The 21,066-nt window shown below is 40.5% G+C and overlaps 1 protein-coding gene across 19 annotated transcripts in view; it reads right to left on the reverse strand.

Annotated features, from left to right (window-relative positions):
• Mgat5 (alpha-1,6-mannosylglycoprotein 6-beta-N-acetylglucosaminyltransferase) overlaps positions 1–21,066 on the reverse strand; it is a 337,418-nt gene that overhangs the window by 128,106 nt on the left and 188,246 nt on the right. For all 19 annotated transcript variants that reach the window (XM_087195795.1, XM_021236883.2, XM_087195773.1 and 16 more), the window contains 2 exons: positions 11,421–11,497; positions 10,248–10,337 (listed from right to left, as the gene is read on the reverse strand). In XM_087195795.1, the coding sequence (XP_087051921.1) occupies positions 10,248–10,337; positions 11,421–11,497 (167 nt within the window). The remainder of the gene's footprint in view (positions 1–10,247; positions 10,338–11,420; positions 11,498–21,066) is intronic.

Consider the following 21,066-nt stretch of genomic DNA (forward strand, 5'->3'; position numbering starts at 1 on the left):
ACAATACACTGAGTTAGGCCAAGTAGTCTTCTTCTTGACCTCAGTGAAGGAAAACCAGAATAAAAACTCAAGGGAAAGCTCAAAGCCATATACAGCTGAGTGGTGAGATCCAGACAGGCCATCTGGCTATTTGTTTTCCAAAACAATAATTACTCCTCATCTGCAGGCGACAAATTCCAAGCTATTCCATGGATAGTCATGACTCACATACAGTACATACTATTTTCTCTTATGTACTGGGTTTGATAGAAAAATATGGTGAATGTTTAATTTTTTAAAAAATGTTTAGTAGACATACTGTCATGAATCCCCTTCAAAATATTCCTCCTTGTTTTGAACACACTTATCTTGCCACTTTTTGAAGCAGTTCTGGAAGTCTTCTTTCATGAGTATCTTTAGTTGTGTTGCCATGGCTGTCCCTCAATGCCATGAATTGATTCAAAATGTTTATCTTTCATAGTCATTTTAACTATGGGGAAATGTCAGAAGTTTCATAGTGCCAGTTCTGGTGAATAAGGTAGATGAGGGAGGACACAGCACAATGCTCTCAAAAGCCTGCCTTTCCAATGAACAGCACATAGTCACCAGCATTCACCACATTTTTGATCACCCCTTGTAAAAGCACTTAAAAAGGACTTCCAGAACTGCTTCAGAAAGTGCCAAGACCAATGGGATAAGTGTGTTGGGAGCAAGGGGGAGTATTTTGAGTGGAATTAATGGCATTATATCTTTTACTGTAATATATTTTTAAAAATTTAAACATTTACTGCATATTTTGATCGCCCATGTACATATACCTATGATAGTTTAATTTATAAATTATGCATAGTAATGAGAAATGTAATTATGTTGTATACCCACAATGTACCAATAAAAGAATTTAATACAAAAAAAAATAAAGCAGAAAAATTATTAACAATATACCATAGTGAAAGTTATTTAAAATTGATGAGCTGTTTATTTTTGGAACTTTCCATTTAATATTTTCAGGCCATGGTGGACTGTAACTGAAACTGCATGAAGGAGACAAGGGGAGTAGCTGTCACATTCTAGTGTATTCCCTGATAAGGCAGGCAGGAATATCATGGACATAAGCATGAAACTACATGTAGGAAGAAGAGTGCTGAGGGCTGGGCTGATCCATGAGAGTTCTCAGGACGTAAGAAAGGGGTAGAACATAAAAAGAAGCTGCAATAAGTTCTCATATGTTCCATAGAACCAGTGGGGTTCTGATGAGAGGATGACACAGGATTTCCAAAATCTACCGAGAATCCCTGTAGGGGGAGGAAAGTCAATCTTCTTTCATATAGGAGCAGCTCCAGAGGAATTCTTCTGTAGCCAATCATATAGGCAACATACTGACATGCTTCCAAACTCTCACTTGGTACAATTGCTGGTGCACACTGGCAAAACTGGCCCCACCTGGCCTGCATCCACACTGGGGACCCGTTAACTGCCAAAGTCACCCAATTTTATCAGTCACATCCTAGAGACCCGGATATAACTCTTGTATCTAATGAAATTGTGCCTGGAGTGTAGGTCCAGGTGGTGATAATGAGAATAAAAGACAGGCAAGAGAGCTACACCTCTAACATAAACGGCTCCTTCCAATCTGATAATCTAATCTGATCCCTCATATTCTCTTGTAGATACAATATTAGAAAACATTATAATAGACTTTTTAGTAAGTACTCAAACTACATCTGGCTTCATGTCTCAACCCACATGTCTTAGCAGATTTAAAGTTAGAAATTCTGCAATGACGTTTTTTGGAAGATGAGAAGTTGACAGCTGGGAACTCAGAACAATGACAATAAAAAGCTACTGCCTATTCTGTGAATACTTTGAACATAACTGTTCACTCAATAAATGCTCATGGCATGTACTGTATCGCTGTATATGAGAATAAAACAAGTCAAAAGTCCCTCTGAAGACTGTACTTGAAAATCCTGGATGGTGATGGTCAACCCTGGGCCACTGCATTTGCTGTTCCCACTGCCTCCTGAACACCTCTGTCACATGTCTGCACTTCTTAGCTCACACCTCCTTCAAACACCATTCCCTCACCTCCTCAGTAGGGCTTTTTCTGACCACTCTGACAAAACCTGACACATTAACCTTGCATTAGCATTTCTTGTTTATTTTTTCCTCTATGGAATTAAATAAAATCTAAGATTATATACTTTACTTTTTGATGCTATCTCTTCTCATAAAACATAACCTTGATGTTTGCTGTCAGCACCCAGAAAATTCTAATGGCAGTGAATGCCCTGGCACCTAGAATGTGGTCCCTGTGTGCTATGTAGAGATATGGTTGATTCCCAGATACATGCAGCAAAATACCTCACACCAGAGAGTAAAAATACTATTAAAAACTGCCAAGGAGCCAGGCATGGTGGCACACACTAGTAATCCCAGCACTCTGGGATGCTGACATAGGAAGATTGCAGGTTCAACCTAGGCTGGGCAACTTAGTGAGACCCTGCCTCAAAACTTAAAAAGGGTTATTTATGGATATAGCTCTAAACAAAGGCCTTTGGTTTAATTTCCAATGCAGAAAAAAAACAAACCCGAAAAACAAAAATCAACTTTCCAGATCATGTCAAAAAGATGCAAAAAGCAATACAAATAGGTTTCCAAAGCAGGAATAATAAGAGATATCGGTAAGAAAAGAATTGTGGTGGATCACACATATAAAATGTTTCAATTAATGACTTCATGATAATAAAAAGCAAAAGGCATACAAGCAAGCAAAAATAAATTAGTAAGGTGCTGGTGGAAGTGGAAGATGTTAGGCAACCAGCATCGTAGAAAAACATAAAGAAAACAACTTGGAAATAAACAAACGTTTCCTATATGTACTGTTTCTCAGGATGACCAAACAGCACACGAGGAGTCACTACTCCTAATATATTAAGAATGGACCTCTAATGAATTTATGAACTAGGCACTGATCATCAATTGCTCTCACAGAAAGAGATGAGCGGACATCATTTGCCTCCTAAGAGAAGTATATAATAGCATCCCTAAAATGGTCTTGCAAAAAATAACATGCCTAACTCTGATCAACACACCTAACTATGAATTTATAGGAAATATAAGGGGCAGAGGGCCAGGTTATATAACAATATGGAGATGTTGGCATCAGAATTCAGAAAAGAGCAGATTAAAACCAAATTAAAGCAGTTTCTTCAACAACAACAACAACAACAACAACAACAAAAAACACAAGGGCAAAAATAAAAGATGGAAAGGAACCTAAAATTCAGGAGACTTAAGATACACCAACAATTGGAATTCATGGTTCTCACTTGAAATCCAGTTAGAATAAACTTTATAAAAGAACCTATAAATACGAATAGTAATTTGAAATTTGATGATGTTAAGAAATCATGTTAATTATGAGCTATGAAGTGGTAGTAGTTATAATCAAATTAATTTTATGTCTTAAGAGTCTCTTTAAAAGCTACATACGGAAATATTTATAGATAATATGATGTTTCGGATTTGTTTCAAAATAATGTAGTGGGGGAAGCATGTAAATGAAATAATATGGCCATGAGGTGAATTACGGTCATGGGCACACGAGGTTCATTCTACTTTCTCGTACATATATGAAATCTTCCATGTTAACAAAGTTTAGAACATGACAATTTTAGATATACTTTTTTTTGGTACCGGGAATTGAACTTGGGCCCTTGCTCTTGCGCAGCAGGCAGCGAAACCACTGAGCTAAATCCCTGGCCCTAGATATACTTTTAACATTACAAGAGACAACACCGAAAAGTGTGTAAAAAACAAACTGAAGATTATGTCACTGAAGCCCTCGCCCATCACATGCATTCCAAGGAGCAAAGAGGGTGCAGCTTGGGGACTGGCAAGTCAGGTTCTCTTCCCTTTTGTATAGTGGAGGCCGGAAGAAGTCTAACCATAAATGTTGTAGTACCTGAAACACAGACAACCCACAGGCATTATTAAGAAGAATATCAGAGAAGAGAGTGTGTGGGGAGAGAACAGAGAGATCAGTTAGGCTCACTGACAAATGCAGCTCTATAAAGTCAGGATTTTAAAAAATCCTTTTGCTAAGGATATCTTAAAACTCAGATAATAAGAGCAACAAATGCACATAGATGAGAAAGATACAAATAAAGGTGAACTCAGCAAGTGGGAAGAACGTGACCATAAATCTCTGCTGCCTCCTTTACTGCCAAGAACTGTTATATGGTGGAAAGGAATTTCCCATTTCACACAGTTCGCCATGTACAAGATACGAGTTGGTCTTGTCACACAACAGGCTAGTGGTACTTTTTTTCTTTTTTTGGGTACCGGAGATCGAACTCAGGTCCTTGTGCTTGCACAGCAGGCGGCAAAACCACTGAGCTACTAAATCCCCGGCCATGGCTAGTGGTATTTTTTTTTTTTTTTTGGTACCAGGGATCGAACTCAGGTCCTTGCGCTTGCGCAGCAGTCAGCAAAACCACTGAGCTAAATCCCTGGCCCAGCTAGTGGTATTTTTAAAGTACTTCCAGACTCATCCCAAATGCTTGGTTTTTTTTAAAATTCAGGTTGTTGTTTTTTTTTTTTGTAACCTAAATAGTTGATTCTTTATCACTGCCCACTTTGACAAATTAGCCTATGCAACACCATTTCCAAGTTATCTTTAGGAGCCAACACAGACCATAAATCCAATTCATTGTGCTGGTTATTAGGATTTCATTTCATGCTCACATTCACAAACATTTAAGCTTTCAACCTTTCCTGTTGGGCATTAATCTTGGCATTAATCAAGGGATTAAGTGTGCTGAATTTAAACTCAAGGTTAATAGCACGCTTAGTCAATATTAGTTTTACATATTGCCGAGGGAAAACAGCAAGAGGCAAAGGCCTTTATGCATGTTGCTCGTGAAATATAAGAAACAGATTAATGGGTAAAGCATGCAATTACTTCTTTTGTTCCACTGTGAAGGAGACATGGAGACCCACACATAGTTTCATTATGAAGACGACATGAAAACACACACACACACACATATATTTGAAGCAACAGTCTGTACACATCTAAAGATCCAGCAATCAATCCCCGGGAAATTTGACTATCTGACCAACTACACTTAAAATGGCAACAGAAATGCTTAAAAGCAGTACCAACCAATTAAGAAGTCTGGGAAGGTATGCTGCTTACTACCTTCTAGAACAATGGTACAAAAAGAAAAAAAATGTGTGGGTGTCAAATACATCAGTATTATCCATCAATATACCATCAACATGGGTGAAGAATTTCATGCTAAATTTTATAAAATCTGCTATCAGGAAAAGGCTCTGCAGACAGCTAAGTTAATATACGTGAAACAATGACATTCAGAGTAAATTACTTTAGAGGGCCTTGTCTCTGTAACGGGAATAGTTATATGCCTCACAAAAACACACACAGAAAATGAACTGCCTGATGTTCTGGAAACCCAGGATATGCGATGAATCATTCATTCACTCCTGTCACTTGGAATGGTTCACATCTGGTTTTCATGAGTTATGTCCTCAGGAGAAATAGTACAGGTTTCCTCTTTTAGGCAGGGTAACAAAATTATGAAGTCGTAGAAAACTGTCAATAAAACTGATTAACTGAAACAAACTAATGGAGCCATATTTCACACATAAATTATTAAGCATAAGACTGAGTGTAAAGTCAGTGGCTGTAGCTCACTTACCTGAGTTCAAATTTCCTTCAACATGAAGGGAACAACAGAAATGCAAAGGGCAGGATTTTGCAGCTATGAGACTCTCTGAGCCTCTATGATGTGGCTTCCACTGACCTTTAGAGTCGGTGAGCACAGTCAATGAGATTGAGGTGTCTGGTATACAGTGAGGGCTTAATGATTTTTCATTCTTCTCTCATTGCCTGCCACCCAAAGACTTGCCCCAAACAAGACAACTACTGGACCATTATCTCTACATCCCAGTCCTTACTACTGTGTCATACCTAAAATAAGTAGCCCTGGGGATACTATCAGGGGACATACTGATGGCTTTACTTCCTGGGGTTTAACCAAAAAAGATTTGTGGACTAAAAGCTGGTGAGCTCAAAAGCGGAAATTTATAATTCCCTAATTCAGTGGAAGCTGGCATATAGAGACAACCACAGAAAGGAAAAGAGAAAGAAGTATGCCACTTCCCAAAATGGGTCTGAATCTAAATGCTTTGATTAACCTGGTAACTAACTAGGTCAGAGACATTTTACTTCATGTCCTTCTGACATTTTCCAAATTTCCTGATGTTAAACATGGACAAAAACCAAAAATCTGCTCTTTGAATGAGAACTGAGGCTAGAATAAAAGTCACTGATGTATGTGGCAATCAAGTTAATAAGCCAAATGAATATGTTCTTCTCATTTTTCCAATTATGATGCAGGAAGTAAGTTTAAGAGTTCACTGAAAAACAAAGTGATTTTCAAGATAGCAAGAGAGAAAAGAAAACACAATAACTAGACTAACAGCTTCACAGAACCATAAATATTGTCCAGGACTTAAAAAATATTAGAAAGTAATTTTCAAAACTATCCCTACTAACTTCATATTAAAAACAGTACACAGGCTCCGTATACCAGCTCCCTATTCTAATGCAAACATAAGCACCTCATCCAGAGATGAGCTGTCATGGGGAAAGGTGCTGATCATACACAAAAAAATCAGTATGTGAAGTGATGCTATGTTAATTATTGAAATTTACCTATCCTACAATGTATACATATATCAGAATGTCATCCTGTATATCATAAATATATACAACTTGTATTTGTCAATTTTTAAAAATAGGCATCAAGGAAATAACCGAATTTCTATACTACCAGAAGCCAAAGAATTGAAAATTAGACTGGTAAATGAGAACCATAAATTGATTCTAATTCTAAAATCGAAACAAGAGCCCACTTACAACATCCAAGGCTAAGTGACAGCCCACAACTATCCTCAAATAATGACAATATCAAACAACCATGGGGGCAGGGGGCTGGGGATTTAGCTCCGTGGTTCCGCCGCTTGCCTCACAAGCGCAAGGACCCGAGTCTGATCCCCAGTACCAAAAAAAATGAAAGTGTCAGTTATTTTTATTGAGTGTCTTTCATCCGCTAGGCTCTACTTTAAGTATATTCCCACATAAACTCAGGAATCTACACAAAATTCTCATGGGAGAGGTCTTTGAAAATACATAAAATTAAAATGATTAATTTGTAAAGAACCTGAAGCACAAAGAGGTTAAGTAAGTTTTCCAAAATCACAGAGCTTAGAAAACAGCAGAAACAGAAGCTGAAGTTCGGGTGTAAGGCTCACCTCATCATGTTTGGGAAATTATTTCTCATAGGGTACCTATTATAATGCTCTAATAAGACATTTGTTAAGCACAGGTACATGGTTTTTTTCCGAGTAAAACTTTGAACCAGAGAGGTCCCTAGTTCTCTCCCAAGGGACTCATCTCCACCCTTACTTGGTTCAGAGCTTTCACCCTTTCCTCCTCTCCCATTTGACTCCTTTAAGATAAAGAAGCACGATGGCAAGCAAAAGGACTTCTGAGTGGGGGACAATGGATGAATAGAACAGATGCTCAATAGGTGCTCAATGAACTGCAGTCAGCTAAAAAAAAAAAATGGAAACGTCTGATCACCTGCTTGAGAAGAGAGTGATACAGCTAACTAACCATCATTCCCTACCCTGGGAAAAGAAAAAATATTCACAAGTCTCAAGAGGAAAGACTCAGCCTCCACTAATGAGGATTCGTAATTCATGAGCCTTTGTGTAGCCCCCTGTCCCCTACATCCCTCTTGATTTCTCTCCCCAGAACCTCGCTTTTCTCTCCTTTGAGCTGTAGCTTTCCCTTTCTCCCCTGAGAGTAGCGGTATGCGATGGTGTCAAAGGAAAGGAACACGGTGGTGAACAATCACAGCTCCTTTCTATGAGTCTATACCACTTCCCCACACCTTCCTGCCCAGCAGATGCAGAAGAGACTGCTGAGGAAGGAATGCAAAAGCCTCTACCCATTATCTCCTTGGTCCAGCTCAATGTGGAGATTCTCAGGAAGGTGCGAAATTAGCTCAGCTTGTCCATCATGGTGCACAGTTGGGCTCTGGCTACATTCTAGCACAAGGAAAGAAGAAGCAAACTTTGGAAAATTAAACTGGATGAGAGCCCTGTCCTCTGGGCAGGAAAGGTACTTTTAATTGACTTCTCACAGAAGTGAGGCTCACCCACGGCTTCAAGCCTTACTCCCTGGCAGAAGGAAATGAGAAGACAGGTCACAGGCAACTCAAGCCAGAAACCAAAAAACAGCTCAAATAAATGCTGCAAAATCCATTTGCCAGCAGCCTGTTAATACTGTTAATAAGGAATACTGTAAGCCTCTCAGTGCTTTTAATTGCTGAGGTGTTTTAACTCTCACTAGCTTTAAGAGTCTCATGATGGCCATGGAAAAATCTTGTTAACAAAAAAGTCTGTGGGGCTAGCAGTTCCGCTCAATGGTAGAGGAGCATGTGTGAAGCCCTTGGGTTGATCTCCAGTGGGAGGGGAAGGGAGCCTGACTCAGAGGTGCTCAGAAAAGCTAGGGAATGATATAGGACATGGACAAACCCCACACAATTCTCTGCCCTCTGCTCTACTGCAAAATACTGGCTTCTATCCCCCAAAGAAGTTGTCACCCTACAGCACAGAAAAAAGAGGTACTTGAGTCCCACAAGGAAAACTATGGCAAAAGCATTTAATTTAGCCTCAAAAGATGGAGGCATTCCCTATGGCATTACCAGAGAGTTGTTACCGTGGGTCAAATGGCAACAGCAACAGCATACAAAAAAATGGACAAAATAAATATGAAATGGCAGCAGAGAGCCCTCCAAGGCACAGCCTCGGAAATTAGCCTGCACCTGTTTCCATCAGACCCGCAGGCTGCTCTCTCCCTCGATGGGAGAAGGGGCATCACGCATGTTTTGGTTGTTCCTCAGGTTCTTCCCCCACAGCAGGATAAAACCTGACTCTTTCCCACCCCTTTAATTTTCCTGAAGGTGAAATGGAGATCACTGAATCTTAGAGCAAATCCTACGTGGTCTGTAAAATGCTGGGCATTTCTTGTACAAAAACTGCTACTTAAATTCAACGGTACAAATGAAAATGAACTTCAGGTAAGAAAGACAAAAAAGAAGGCAGAAGTAATTCACTCAGCCCAGAAGTAAACAGCTACCAAGCAACAAACACAGGCCAAGGAGTGCAATGACACCAGTCATTAAGGAAATGCAAACCGAAAGTAGCACCCATTGAGATGGTTTCTCTGAAAAACACCGGAAAGTAAGAGCAGTGGTGAGGATGTGGAGAAGCTGGAACACAAGCACACTGCTGGTGGAAATGCGAATGACTACAACTGCTATGGAAAACAGTATGGTGGTCCCTTAAAAATTTACAAATAGAGGGGTGAGGATTTAGCTCAGTGGTTCCAGCAACTGCCTCTCAAGTGCAAGGTCCCGAGTTTGATTCCTGGTAACAAAAACAAAAATAAAATAAAAATAAAAATTTACAAATAGAATCACTATATGAACCAGTAAATCTATTCCTGAATGTATACCTAAAAGAACTGAAAGCAGTACGAGAAGTATTTGCATGCCTATGTTCAGGACTGTGTTATTCCCTTTCTCCAAAGGGAGAAACCACCCATGTCCACTGACAGCTGCACGGGTAAACTGTGGTACAGACATAGAATGGAATATTATTCACCTTAAATGGATGTTCTAACATATGCTACAACATGGATGAACCTTGAAGACATTATGCTAAGTGAAATGAGCCAGATGCAAAAAGAAAAACTGCATGATTCCACTTATACGAGGTGGAATTGTCAAATTAAAAAAGAAAGAAATTAGAATGGTGTGGGGCAGTGCAATGCGGAATTAGTGTTCAATGATTATAGAGCTTTAGTTTTACAAGATGAAAAGAATTATGGAGGTGGATGATGGTGAAGAACGGTTAAGATGGCAGATGGAACACTGTATGTATTTTACTGCAATATAAAAAATGGGAGGCTAAAAAGAGGAAACAGCTTGTTTTTTTTTCTTCGAGATTAAGAAAAAAATAATTCTTGGGGAAGTAGGGAGAATAATGAAGAAAGGAACCATGGGAGCTTCCATATAAAAACGACACAGGTTTTTAAGCTTTTCAAATCTTAGGTTCAGCTATAAAATACGTACATGCACCCCCAAGAACCACAAGAAGCTACTCACCTCACTGAGGTAAATAAAGAAAGAGCAGGTGGACCCATCCACTCCATAGTCTGCGTAGCAGGGATCTGAACGCCACATATCTTTCATCCACTGAAATGGACAAGAGCAGAGAACATCTCTCAATCCCTGAGCAGTCTGTTGCTGGTGTCTGTGCCCATCTGCTGACAGAGAACTGGAAGGTGTGATGGTGACGGCGGGGTGAAGAGCTTAAGCGGGCCTAAAGACAGGGCAACAGGATCACTGAGCTGAGGTCAAGAGGTCCAGCTGCTCAGCTCCTGGAGGACCCACAAACAGAAACTGGCTTGGGCTGGGTCCAAGCAGAGGTGCGTAGAGGACACAGAGGCCGGAGATGCAAAGGCTAGAAGAGCTTGGTGAAGACAGAGCGCCTACAGGGACGCTCACACGGAACTATCCTCCGGACACTACAGTCCCGGGGGTCCCAGCACAGGGCCAGGATGCAAAGTACGTAAAGGGGCTTAAGTGCCACTCGAGCATGGGTGAGCATTTACAGACATCCCAAAAGGAGAGCAGAGGGTGCTTCCAGGGTTGGTCTCACCATCCTAACTGTACATCTGAACTGAAGCTTTTTGTCTGAATGCTCCTGGGCAAGGAATGGTCTCAAGAGTAGGCCATACAAATAGATTTTTTTAAAAATGTTGGGCTGTGGGTACAGTTCAGTGGGTGGGCACATGCCTGACATGCATGAGGCCCTGGGTTCAATCCCCAGCACCAAAAAATAAGACTGAAAGAGTAGTCAAGGGTCTCTGGGTACTAAACTGGAAATGCATATGTGGCACTTAAAGGAAAATTGGGTTTAAATGAGGAAGGGCCTGGGGAAGAGGGAAGATGGGCTCTAAATAAAAGCAGCCCCTTGTCACGGGACCTTGAAGGATTACCCACTCGAGGGTGGGAAAGAAAAGGCAAGGCAGTTCAGAGACTCAGCAGGTGCCTCAAGTGGCCCATGTTCCTCCAGTATGACCAGTAAGAGCCACTGTCGACTAAACCATGGGACAGCCACCAGCAAAGAAGGGGCCTCATGGCCACAGCACAAAAATGACAGGATGGAGGAAACCCTTCAAGGACTTGCTTCAAGGCCTCACACACCCACTTGTATCACTGGGAGAGAGAAAGATCGAGGATGATGGAAATGAAGAGGGGTTGGTTCCACCTTACCTTTATTTTCCCCTCACAGTGGGGGAAGCCATCCATAGGAGGCAATACACATTTTTCTTGAGCTCCATTAATGATATCTGAAAAGAATGGAAAACAAAGGATACCATGAAGTCCATAAAATACAAGCCTAAAATCCTTGTAAGCAGAGAGGCAGGGAAGAAACCAAAAACAGTGGCCTATTTTGGCAGACATGTTCTGGTCCATGGAACCGCTCCAGTTCCAAACATGTCTAATTGGCTTGCGGTGAGGACCTGACCAAGGACAGCACACCAATAGGATAGCCAGAGCCCTAAGATGTTTCTGGACCAGTCCAAAGGGTGTGCCAGGGCAACCGGTGTGCTTTGCTTGGAGATCTGCAATTGAGAAACAGAGCAAATAAACATGGAGGAGGAAGTGTAACCCTAAGAAGCGCCTTCAAGAACCTTAAATCTAATAGTGAACAATAGACAAATGAACAAGTGAACAATGGTGTAACAGACATGACTCAGGACTAGACAAAGGAAGAACACTCAACTCAGTCTCTAAGGGTCAAAGAAGGCCTCCTGGGATCTAGAGCCATATTATCTGAGAGCCCTGAAGAATAAGCAAAAATGAACCAGCCAGGCAGGTGATCTAAAGACGTCATTAAAGAACTGAGGTAGATGCAAAGTCGGGGTCCCACACCGGCTGGAATGGACAAGTAAGGTACTGAGAGGCAGGCAGGGCACATACAATAAAGTGACCACCACCACAAGGATTTTGGTCTTTTCCTAAGAGCACACTAGGGCAATGGACAAGGAAACATTTCAGGAGGGAATGGTTATGATCAATGTTTTCTGTGGGAAGGGTCATTTTAGTTGGAAATTAGGACAACTCTAAACAGGCATGGCTTTCTTCTTTTTCCAGAAATGCTTAGAAGATGTCACCATTATTTACTGACAACAATTCTCTATACCAACTACTAATGAGAAATAAGATCCAAAATTGAAATATGATTTGACAAAGATATTTAAATAATACCTCAGTGGCTCAGGGCTAAAATAAAAGTTAGGGTCAAGGAGGATCTCAGTGTACTCTGATTCTTAAAAGCAGATTCTTTTGATATCCTGCAAAGAGATTTTTATTTCTTGATGCAGGGCTTTCTACACAACTTCTGCCCACTAACCATTAACTGAAGCATAGGTATCAACATCCTCTTTATCTGGAATTAGAGGCAGGGCCATCCAGCAGTTGAAATGAAGTTTCTTAGCTTTTCAGAGACAATATTTAGTGGTCTCTAAAATGGGTTTTATTCAGCTCTTATTAAAGAAGTTCATATTTATAAGGAATTTGGCTCAGCATAGCCTTTCTGGAAATTCTGAGTTTCTGAAATAAATACAGTGTTATCAATTCACCCTGTAGCTCCCTTGCTCCCATACGTCAAGTGAGAACTACAGATAGATCACCTCAGCGAAAGACAGAGTATGTCCCCAGTAACTATGACTCCTTTTATTGTCCTTAATACCCATTTTCCTGAGCAACACTTACCAAACCAAGAAGTAGCAGCAGAGGTTCTGACAAAGCAGATTCACGATCTAGAGCTGGGGTAGTGGGACATTTTAGAGGACATTTAGAACGGTAAATGCCCCATTCCCCGCACTATTTACATTCTACTATCAGAATGTGCAGAAGCCAGAGGCTACCTACCAATCTAGGTGTTAGGAAGGAGACTGAAGGAGACACACCTGGTAGGGAAAGGATCTAAATGCCGCAGGAAGTGAAGCTTGAGCTGACTATGTAGAGCTTCATTCAGAATGTCAAAGAGTAAAAATATGTTTTCCCAAGGTTGATAAACTATTCTGTAATGGACAAGAGAGTAAATAGTTTTGGCTGTGTGGGTCACAGTCTCTGTCATAACTACTCAACCTGGCTATAGTAAATACAGAAGTCTAACAAAATTTCACTTACAGAAACAGATGCAGACTGTGTCTGCTACTCCACAAGACTCCCAAAATGAGGCAGCCTCCTCATTTCTATGGAAGACCTGCCACAGTGACTATTTTTAAGGACCCCTGCAGGCATGTTTCTCAGCCTCTCCCACCTTCTACCTTTTGTCCAACTACTTAAAGCCCTCTCCTTTTATTTACAATTCAACCAAGCATTCACCTCCCAGAACACATAGTCCTTAATCCTTTTTCCCATAGGGAGTCAGGATTTAGTTAGCCTTTGGCTTTGCCCTCGCCTGGGCTTCCTTGGGCTGGTGCTCATGTGTCTCCCCACCACAGTGAACAACGTGTTTTCTTTGTATTTGTCCATTTACCCCCACAGAACACAAGGAACCTATGAGAAGGTTATGCCTTCTTGCTGGATCACCAGGCATTCAGTAAGCACTGCCTGAAGGGACACAGACATGTTTCAGCCTACCCCTGTGGTTGGAGAAGGACTCAGGGCTGTGGTCCGGTCCCCCGTGTGCACCTGTTAGGGCTCCACAGGTTTTTTCTCAAAGGAATGAAGAGCTCACATCCCTATGAAGTGGAGAGGAGAAAAATCAGCACTGAATAAAGGGGGCAGGAAAGTCTCTCTTAGAATCACTGACTTAGGAATTCTGAGTTCTGGACTATGAACAACACACAGTCAAGGGGACACAGCTAGACAAGAGGGCAAAGGACAGGGAGGGCAGCAGAGGAAGCAGAGCCCTTTCCGATGCGGGGAGAGGCAACGCTGCCTATTGTCCAGGCTGAGTGACTGATATTCAGACCCTGTCGGTATTAAAAAAGAGAAGCTTGTGGTTTTATATGATCTTCATGAATCACATGTTCATTGTTCCAATACCTTTACAAATCACACGCAAGGTTTGTCGAGTACCATATAATTCATCTTTTAAGTGTCCAGTACAATATAGATACCTACTTTTTGAGAGCATTACCTACCAACTATATAGACAGCATCATAAAACACCCACCTTCTGCACACTTATTTAATGTTAATGATAACCATTCTACACTGCTGAACAAAAGACATCTAGCAATAAGGCTACAAAATGAGTCTCAAAGAAGGCTAGGGATGTAGTTTTGTGGTAGAGCACTTGCCTAACATTCATAAAACAACAAAAACCAAAACCAAGCAAACAAAGAAAGGGGAAGCTCCAAGTCAGGCTATGCTTATAGGTAGCACCTGGGTGACAATGATAAAGTGGGATGGGAAATGGAGGAGTGGGTGGGAAGAGAGAAAGACAGAGAGGGGTGTGTCATGGAGCCCCACACAAAGGCCCTTATTCAGAGTGAAAGCTGCCCTACCTGAAGAGAGCCCCCCATCACTTTTCTGTACACTGATTATAGCAAAGATGGCGAGTGTACCAAATGGGTACTTCTTTTTAAGAACTTAGAGAACATGGTGCCTCTGACATTTTATCTAAAAACAAACAGGCACCTGATAAGTTGAGGATGTCTGATTCTCTTTCTATGATTATTTTAAGGGAAAGAGTTGGGGGGGTGGTGGTGGAAAAAACTGGGTTCAGAAAACCTCTCTGAAGCTTCAAAAATCATGACCGATCTCCTCCCCAGGAAGTTTCAGCAAACTGAGATTAATCTCATCCAGTTCCTTGCCAACAGCTGGGATAACTATCTGCATGAGCAAGGGCTCCATTTAGCCCAATGCCACCCTGCACGCATTTTCTCTCCAAAGATAAAGGGTCTCTAGTGCTTCTGTTTTGTGTGTAGAGCAAGGCAGCTTTTCTGCCAGCACACCTGATACGAACATGCGGCCACACTTATCAGATGGCCCAGCCAAGTGTGCTCATGTGAGCTGCCCTGGCTCCAGTGCTCAGCAAATACCCAGGTACTGACTCAATCTCCATGCTCTGTCTGGAGCCTCAGCTCTTGCCGCCAGCCCCTCCATCAGCTGGCTTGGCTGCAGGAGCTAATAGCAATAAACTGGACAGAATAAGCCATGGTAAAATACAGTCTTCCATTAAAAATGACCTCACCAGTAATTTTCAGCTTGGCAAATATTCATTTAAGGCTGCTTCACATTTGCACGATGAAAAAAATGATCTAATATCTATAACTGAATCAGGTACATATATTCCAGGCAGAGGGCCCCACAGAAAGAAGAGCCGTTTCTCTAAGAAAGAGCTGGGAAGCCGAGACGTGGCTAAGTAGCGAGAACCACTCACAGACCTCCAGAACTGCATACAGGTTGAATATCCTGTATCCAAAATGGTTGGGACCAAAAGCGTTTTCAATTTTAGAGTTTTTCAGATTTTGGAATACTTGCAGACTTTACTGGATAAGCTTTCATAATCAGAATATCCAAAAGCCAAAATATCCCCCAATTTGAAACTTTCAAGCATCACGTGAGCTCTGAAAACGTTCTGGGTTTTGGAGCATCTTAGATTTCAGATTAGGGATGTTCAACTGGGTACTTTGAATAGACTTGTTTACATTTTCCTATTTGTTTTGTTTTGTTTTAACCTAAAAGCTAGAAATGTACCTCACCACTGTACCTCAGAATTTCAGCACTAAAGAGACTTCTGGAACCCTATTTGTCATCCCTCTCTACTTTGACTCTTGATTCATAAAACTGCAGCCTAGAGAAGTGAAGTGCCTTCCTCATTTGTTAATGAAACAAAATTCATTAAGCATCTTCTCTGTGCAAAGCACTATAAATGTTCAACCCAGGACTTTGCCTAAATCAAGATTATTTCCACTGTACTGTTTCCAGGTGTTAAAAGACAAACTACCATATTTGTATTCTGTATGAGAAATCTAAAGAGTTATAAATTCTTACTCCCCTCTGAAAAGCACTGCCCAGGGCTTCATGGACTTGCTAAACAGACGCCCAGAGCTCCAGTATTTCCCATGTATAAACAGGATGGACATAATGGAAGGCAAAAAGAAAATCACACACATACAAAAATGCCAAGTATAATCAATGCCATTAAATAGCCAATCAGAATTCAGCCAAATAACTTGAGATTATTTCCACTTCCCTTTGTCACATCCTCTGTCATTTATTTTCACAGGATTAGGTGCCTAATGAAACTTCTAGGCACTAAAAATGTTTCTTTCTTTTTCATAAATTAGAATTAAAGGGGACCTAGATTTTCAGTATTGAGACAGAGTATGTAAGAATGTCACACATGCACAACTTCCATAAAAATGCAACCCTCTATCTACACCACTGCTCCTTGGAATGTCCAACCAGATAAAAGGTGATTGTCACACACCTAGGAGCACATACACATGGTATGCAGGAAACAGCTGGGGTTAAATAACTGCCATTGCCATGACAAAAAGAGTCTATCATCACTAGTCATCAAGGAAGTACAAATCCAAATCACAATGAGATAAGTGTTCGCATCAACTAAAGAGATTATAATCAAAACTTTAGACAATGGATGTTGACAAGGGTATAGAAAAAACATTGAGGGCAGGAATGTAAAATGATGCATCAGCTCTGGAGAAACTCTAGTCCCTTAAAAAACTAAAGATAAAGTTTCCATTTGACCCACAATTTCACTCCTTGGTTTTTACTACATAAGAACAAAAACATTTATACCATAACTCACCCAAGGGGTCATAGTCTGTTTCTGCTTATTCCTAACAGCCAAAAGTTGGAAACAACTCAAATGTCCATTGATCAGTGAGAGATCAAATGTGGCACATTCATGAAGTAGAACACTATTTAGCCATAAAAAGGAATGGAGTGCTCACACATGTTACTACAGAGATGAACCTTAGAATCATCATGCTAGGGGAAAGCAGCCAGTCACAAAGGCCACATATTGTATGATTTTAATTATATGAAATTCTCATAATAAGCAAATCTACAGATAAAGGAAGTAGATTAGTGTTTGCTTATGGCTAAAGTAGGAAAGGTAGGAGGAAAGTGGGAGGAAAGGAAGGGAGTTAGCTAAAGGGTACTAAGTTTATTTTTGAGGGCATAAAAATATTCTAAAACATTTTCTGGTGTACAGAATTCTGTGGATATACTAAAACCTTTTGAATCAGACACTTCAAATGGGTAAACTGCATGGTCTGTGGATTACATTTCAATAAGGCTATTAAAAAACAAAAAAGCTCTACCACTGATTCATTCAATGAATATCATACCTATGGTAAATGAGCATCTGCAATGATTTTAGTACCTTCCTGAGAAGCAAACAGAATATAAAATAATGTCTGCCTTGAAGGAGTTGCTAAGGTACTTCAGAAGTTGTTCAGCAGAAAAAATAGTTAACAGCCCAGTGAAATATATAGTAAGGGCCCTGGATCAATAACTGGGCAAGAAGAGGAAACAGACTGTAGGTACCAAGGGAAGCAGGGAAGATGGACAGGCTTTGAGGATCTGGCAGGTCATTTGCTATTCTAGAGTTTATTTCCCTTCATTCCATAGTAGCAGAGTTTTTACCTCAGTACCTGGACGTGTGACTGGGGTCTCTCTTACAGCTGAATATGACCTTAGACTAAATTCAGACCTAGGCCATAGGAGAGGAAATTCCAGGCAATCTCTATTGTCAGGACAGTCTGCCTGGCTCATTACAGTCCTGATATCTGCTTCCTCCTTCACCCTTCCCACAGGCTGAAAGATGGGCATGCAAAAACCCAGCAAAAAGGAAAGGATCTGGAATCCTAAATGGTGTATGAACAAAGCCACTCTGTCGGTCTGGGCTATTCCCTACTGGAACCCAGTAGCCTGTGAAAGAGAAACCACCCTGTCTCATTTAAACACTGCATTTTTGGGTACCTTTGTCACAGCATCTTAGTTTACATGTTAAATAATCATCAGACAAGTGGGGAACTGAGTTCTAAAATACAAGTAGGAGTAGATGGGAGAGAAGAGGAACATGAGTGCATTGAAGAACAGGAATAAGGATAACAGCAGCCAACACAGCCTAAGCACCTGCTACAACTTACGCACATGGGTCTTCTCAGTTAATCCTCATTATGACCCTGAGAAGAAATGCATTACCCTATTCAACAGAAGACACTGAGTCCCAGAGAGATTAAGTAACTCAGTCAAATTCATGGAATAAGTTAGCCATTCTTGATTTGTAGATTTAAAAATTACCTGGGAAGCTTTTAAAAATGTACCACCACCATTTCTCCATATCCTGATGCTTTAAATGGCACGGGCATGGTGTAGTCATTGCTTTTTCTATGCTCCTTCTGTCCTCCCAGGTGTCCCTAATGGTCAGCCACAGTTTGGGACTGGCAGAGTGAATGGGAAAATAAAAAGGGCAACCCAGAAGAGGAGGACAGGCCAGAGATGGAAATCGGGTTTAATCTACATTTGAGGAGAGCAAATCTAACCCCACCAAGCAAGGAAACCAATCAACCCTGTAAGTATAAGAGACCAGGGAGCATACAGGGAAACAATTCAGCTAAAGCAGAGGACACAAGACAAAAAGAATTAATATGGTTGGATAAGGAAGCAGGCACTACACATTACAGAATCCTGAGTCCCAGGATAAGAATACTATTTGACACAGTTACCACTTCTGGTGACAGGAAGGTCAGTGCATGTACTTGTGTAGTTTGGGTACAGTGACCACAGGGAAGTAACTGATAATCTTTGAGTAGAAAAGCAACATGCTGGGAAAAAAGGGGCACAATCCAAACAAAAAAAAAAATAAGTAAAAGCCACTTTTAAGGGATAAAACAGTAACCAGACCATTCTTTAAAAGGTACTGTTGCATAAAATCTTTAGAGTTGATTAAAGTTTGTATTTAATGTGAATTTCCCAGGAGTCAAAAACAATCTTTCATAGGTAAGGAAGTCAGAGCGATTTTTCCGATACATGATTTACAGAGAGAATTATGAATGTTTAACCCCTTCTTTGATTAACAGCAGCTTCTAATGTTTTTCTTATATAATCTCTTAATCATTTTCCTTTCATTAAACTCTCATTAGTGCCTACCTTTCCTTTCCAAATTTTCAAATGTATTTCCAAAATGACCCAGCATTGGCCTTTCAAGTTAGAACATTATAAAAATCTCTGTTCTCTAAACTCTAAATAGAAGAATTCCCTCAGAAAATGCCATCTCGGGGGCCGGGGATTTAGCTCAGTGGTTCCGCCACCTGCCTCGCAAGCGGAAGGACCCGAGTTCAATCCCCGGTACCAAAAAAAAAAAAGAAAGAAAATGCCATCTTGCCTCACTGGCCACCATGTAAGATGCTTCCTCATTATGAAGCAACCTGCTCCTGAAAGTGACAAGTCCTTGATCACTCAACCTCTGCAAAGGAAAATGTAGAAAATGGAGGTAAAGACTACATCCCAGAAAGGGCTGAGAGTTGCTTGCTAAGACATTTTAGCTTCCATTATCTCTCCAACTTTTACCAACTGAAAAACGTGAACATATTACTGAATCTTCCAGAGCCTATGTTTTCTCCCTCAAAAATAGGATGAGGGTTGGGAGTGTAGGTCAGGGGTTAGAGCACTTGCCTAACATGTGCAAATCCCTGGGTTTAATCTCTAGTATCACAAAAGAAAAAAAAAAATAGAACCAGTAAAACCTTCCAAAATCTGAGTAATCCTTTCTGTGGCAGGTACTATTAACTCTCACATATGGCCTCATTCAGCACCAGAACAATCTCCAAAGGAGAATGTGAGCTGCTGAAAGAAATCAAACCATGAGAGGCAGGTATGGTGGCTCATGCCTGTAATCTCAGCACTCGGGAGGCTGAGGAAAGAGCACTGCTGGGAATTTAAGGCCAGCCTGGACTATATCGTAAGACATTGTCTTAAAAAAAAAATCAAAACATGAAAAGGTGAGCCTCCCTATAGCACCCTAGAACAGCATACATAAACTCTGATTTGACCATTCAACCCACTGGATGTTCTTTGGGTCTGTCTTGCAGCTCCAGTTGGTTTTACATCACAATGCTTGGTGGGGTATGAAATATAGTCAGTGATTAAAGTGATCTGTACTTATGGAAGGAAAAGCTCTAAGTCTTTAAAAAATAAATATAATAGGACAATAGCATGTAGTTGTTTATATATATTTGAATAGCTTTGGGACTGGAAAATAAAACTGAGTTTATAATATGATTTGGATAATCAGAGTTCTTTGTATGCATAAATCTGCATGTTTTCATCTCTATGTAAACGACATTTTCTGTAAGTTTACACTTAATTTCTGCTATAGCTTTGTCTGCAACAAAAATATTCTTACTAACAATGTAATGAATATAAAATATTCCACACAGGTATCATCCATGTGTCTGGTTACAATAAATGGGGTAACAGTCACTAAATTGGGAGAATGTTAGTTTTATACTTCGAAAACAACAAAAAATTAATACTGGCATCATATTTCCAGGGAAAATATTTCTCTACATAATATTTTAACAAAAAAGATGTAAACTAACATATTTTGCGACATCCTCAGCTGTCAATTTTGATTTAAGAAGATGTAACTGGGAAATAGATGGCAAATATTAAAAATTCAAGATTTTATTTGCAAAACTACATCATATTCTCAAGTTGAGGGCCTAAGGCAATTTTTATAACTATTTCCCTTTTCCCATAAACAAGATAGGGCAAAGCCCCTCACAACTATCCTATTCTCATGTGCAAGTTGCCCGCGGTGGTGGAGAAGTGGCACACAGGTCTCTCCCTGCAACAGTGACATACTGCTGACTCGAGGTGTGCACATCTTGCTTCTCCCCTCAAACAAGCAGCTGGT

This window comes from Heterocephalus glaber, unplaced genomic scaffold (genome assembly GCF_053883595.1).
Source record: "Heterocephalus glaber isolate CG9 unplaced genomic scaffold, H.glaber_assembly_v1.0 deba00000347, whole genome shotgun sequence".
NCBI classification, from domain to species: Eukaryota; Metazoa; Chordata; class Mammalia; order Rodentia; family Bathyergidae; genus Heterocephalus; species Heterocephalus glaber.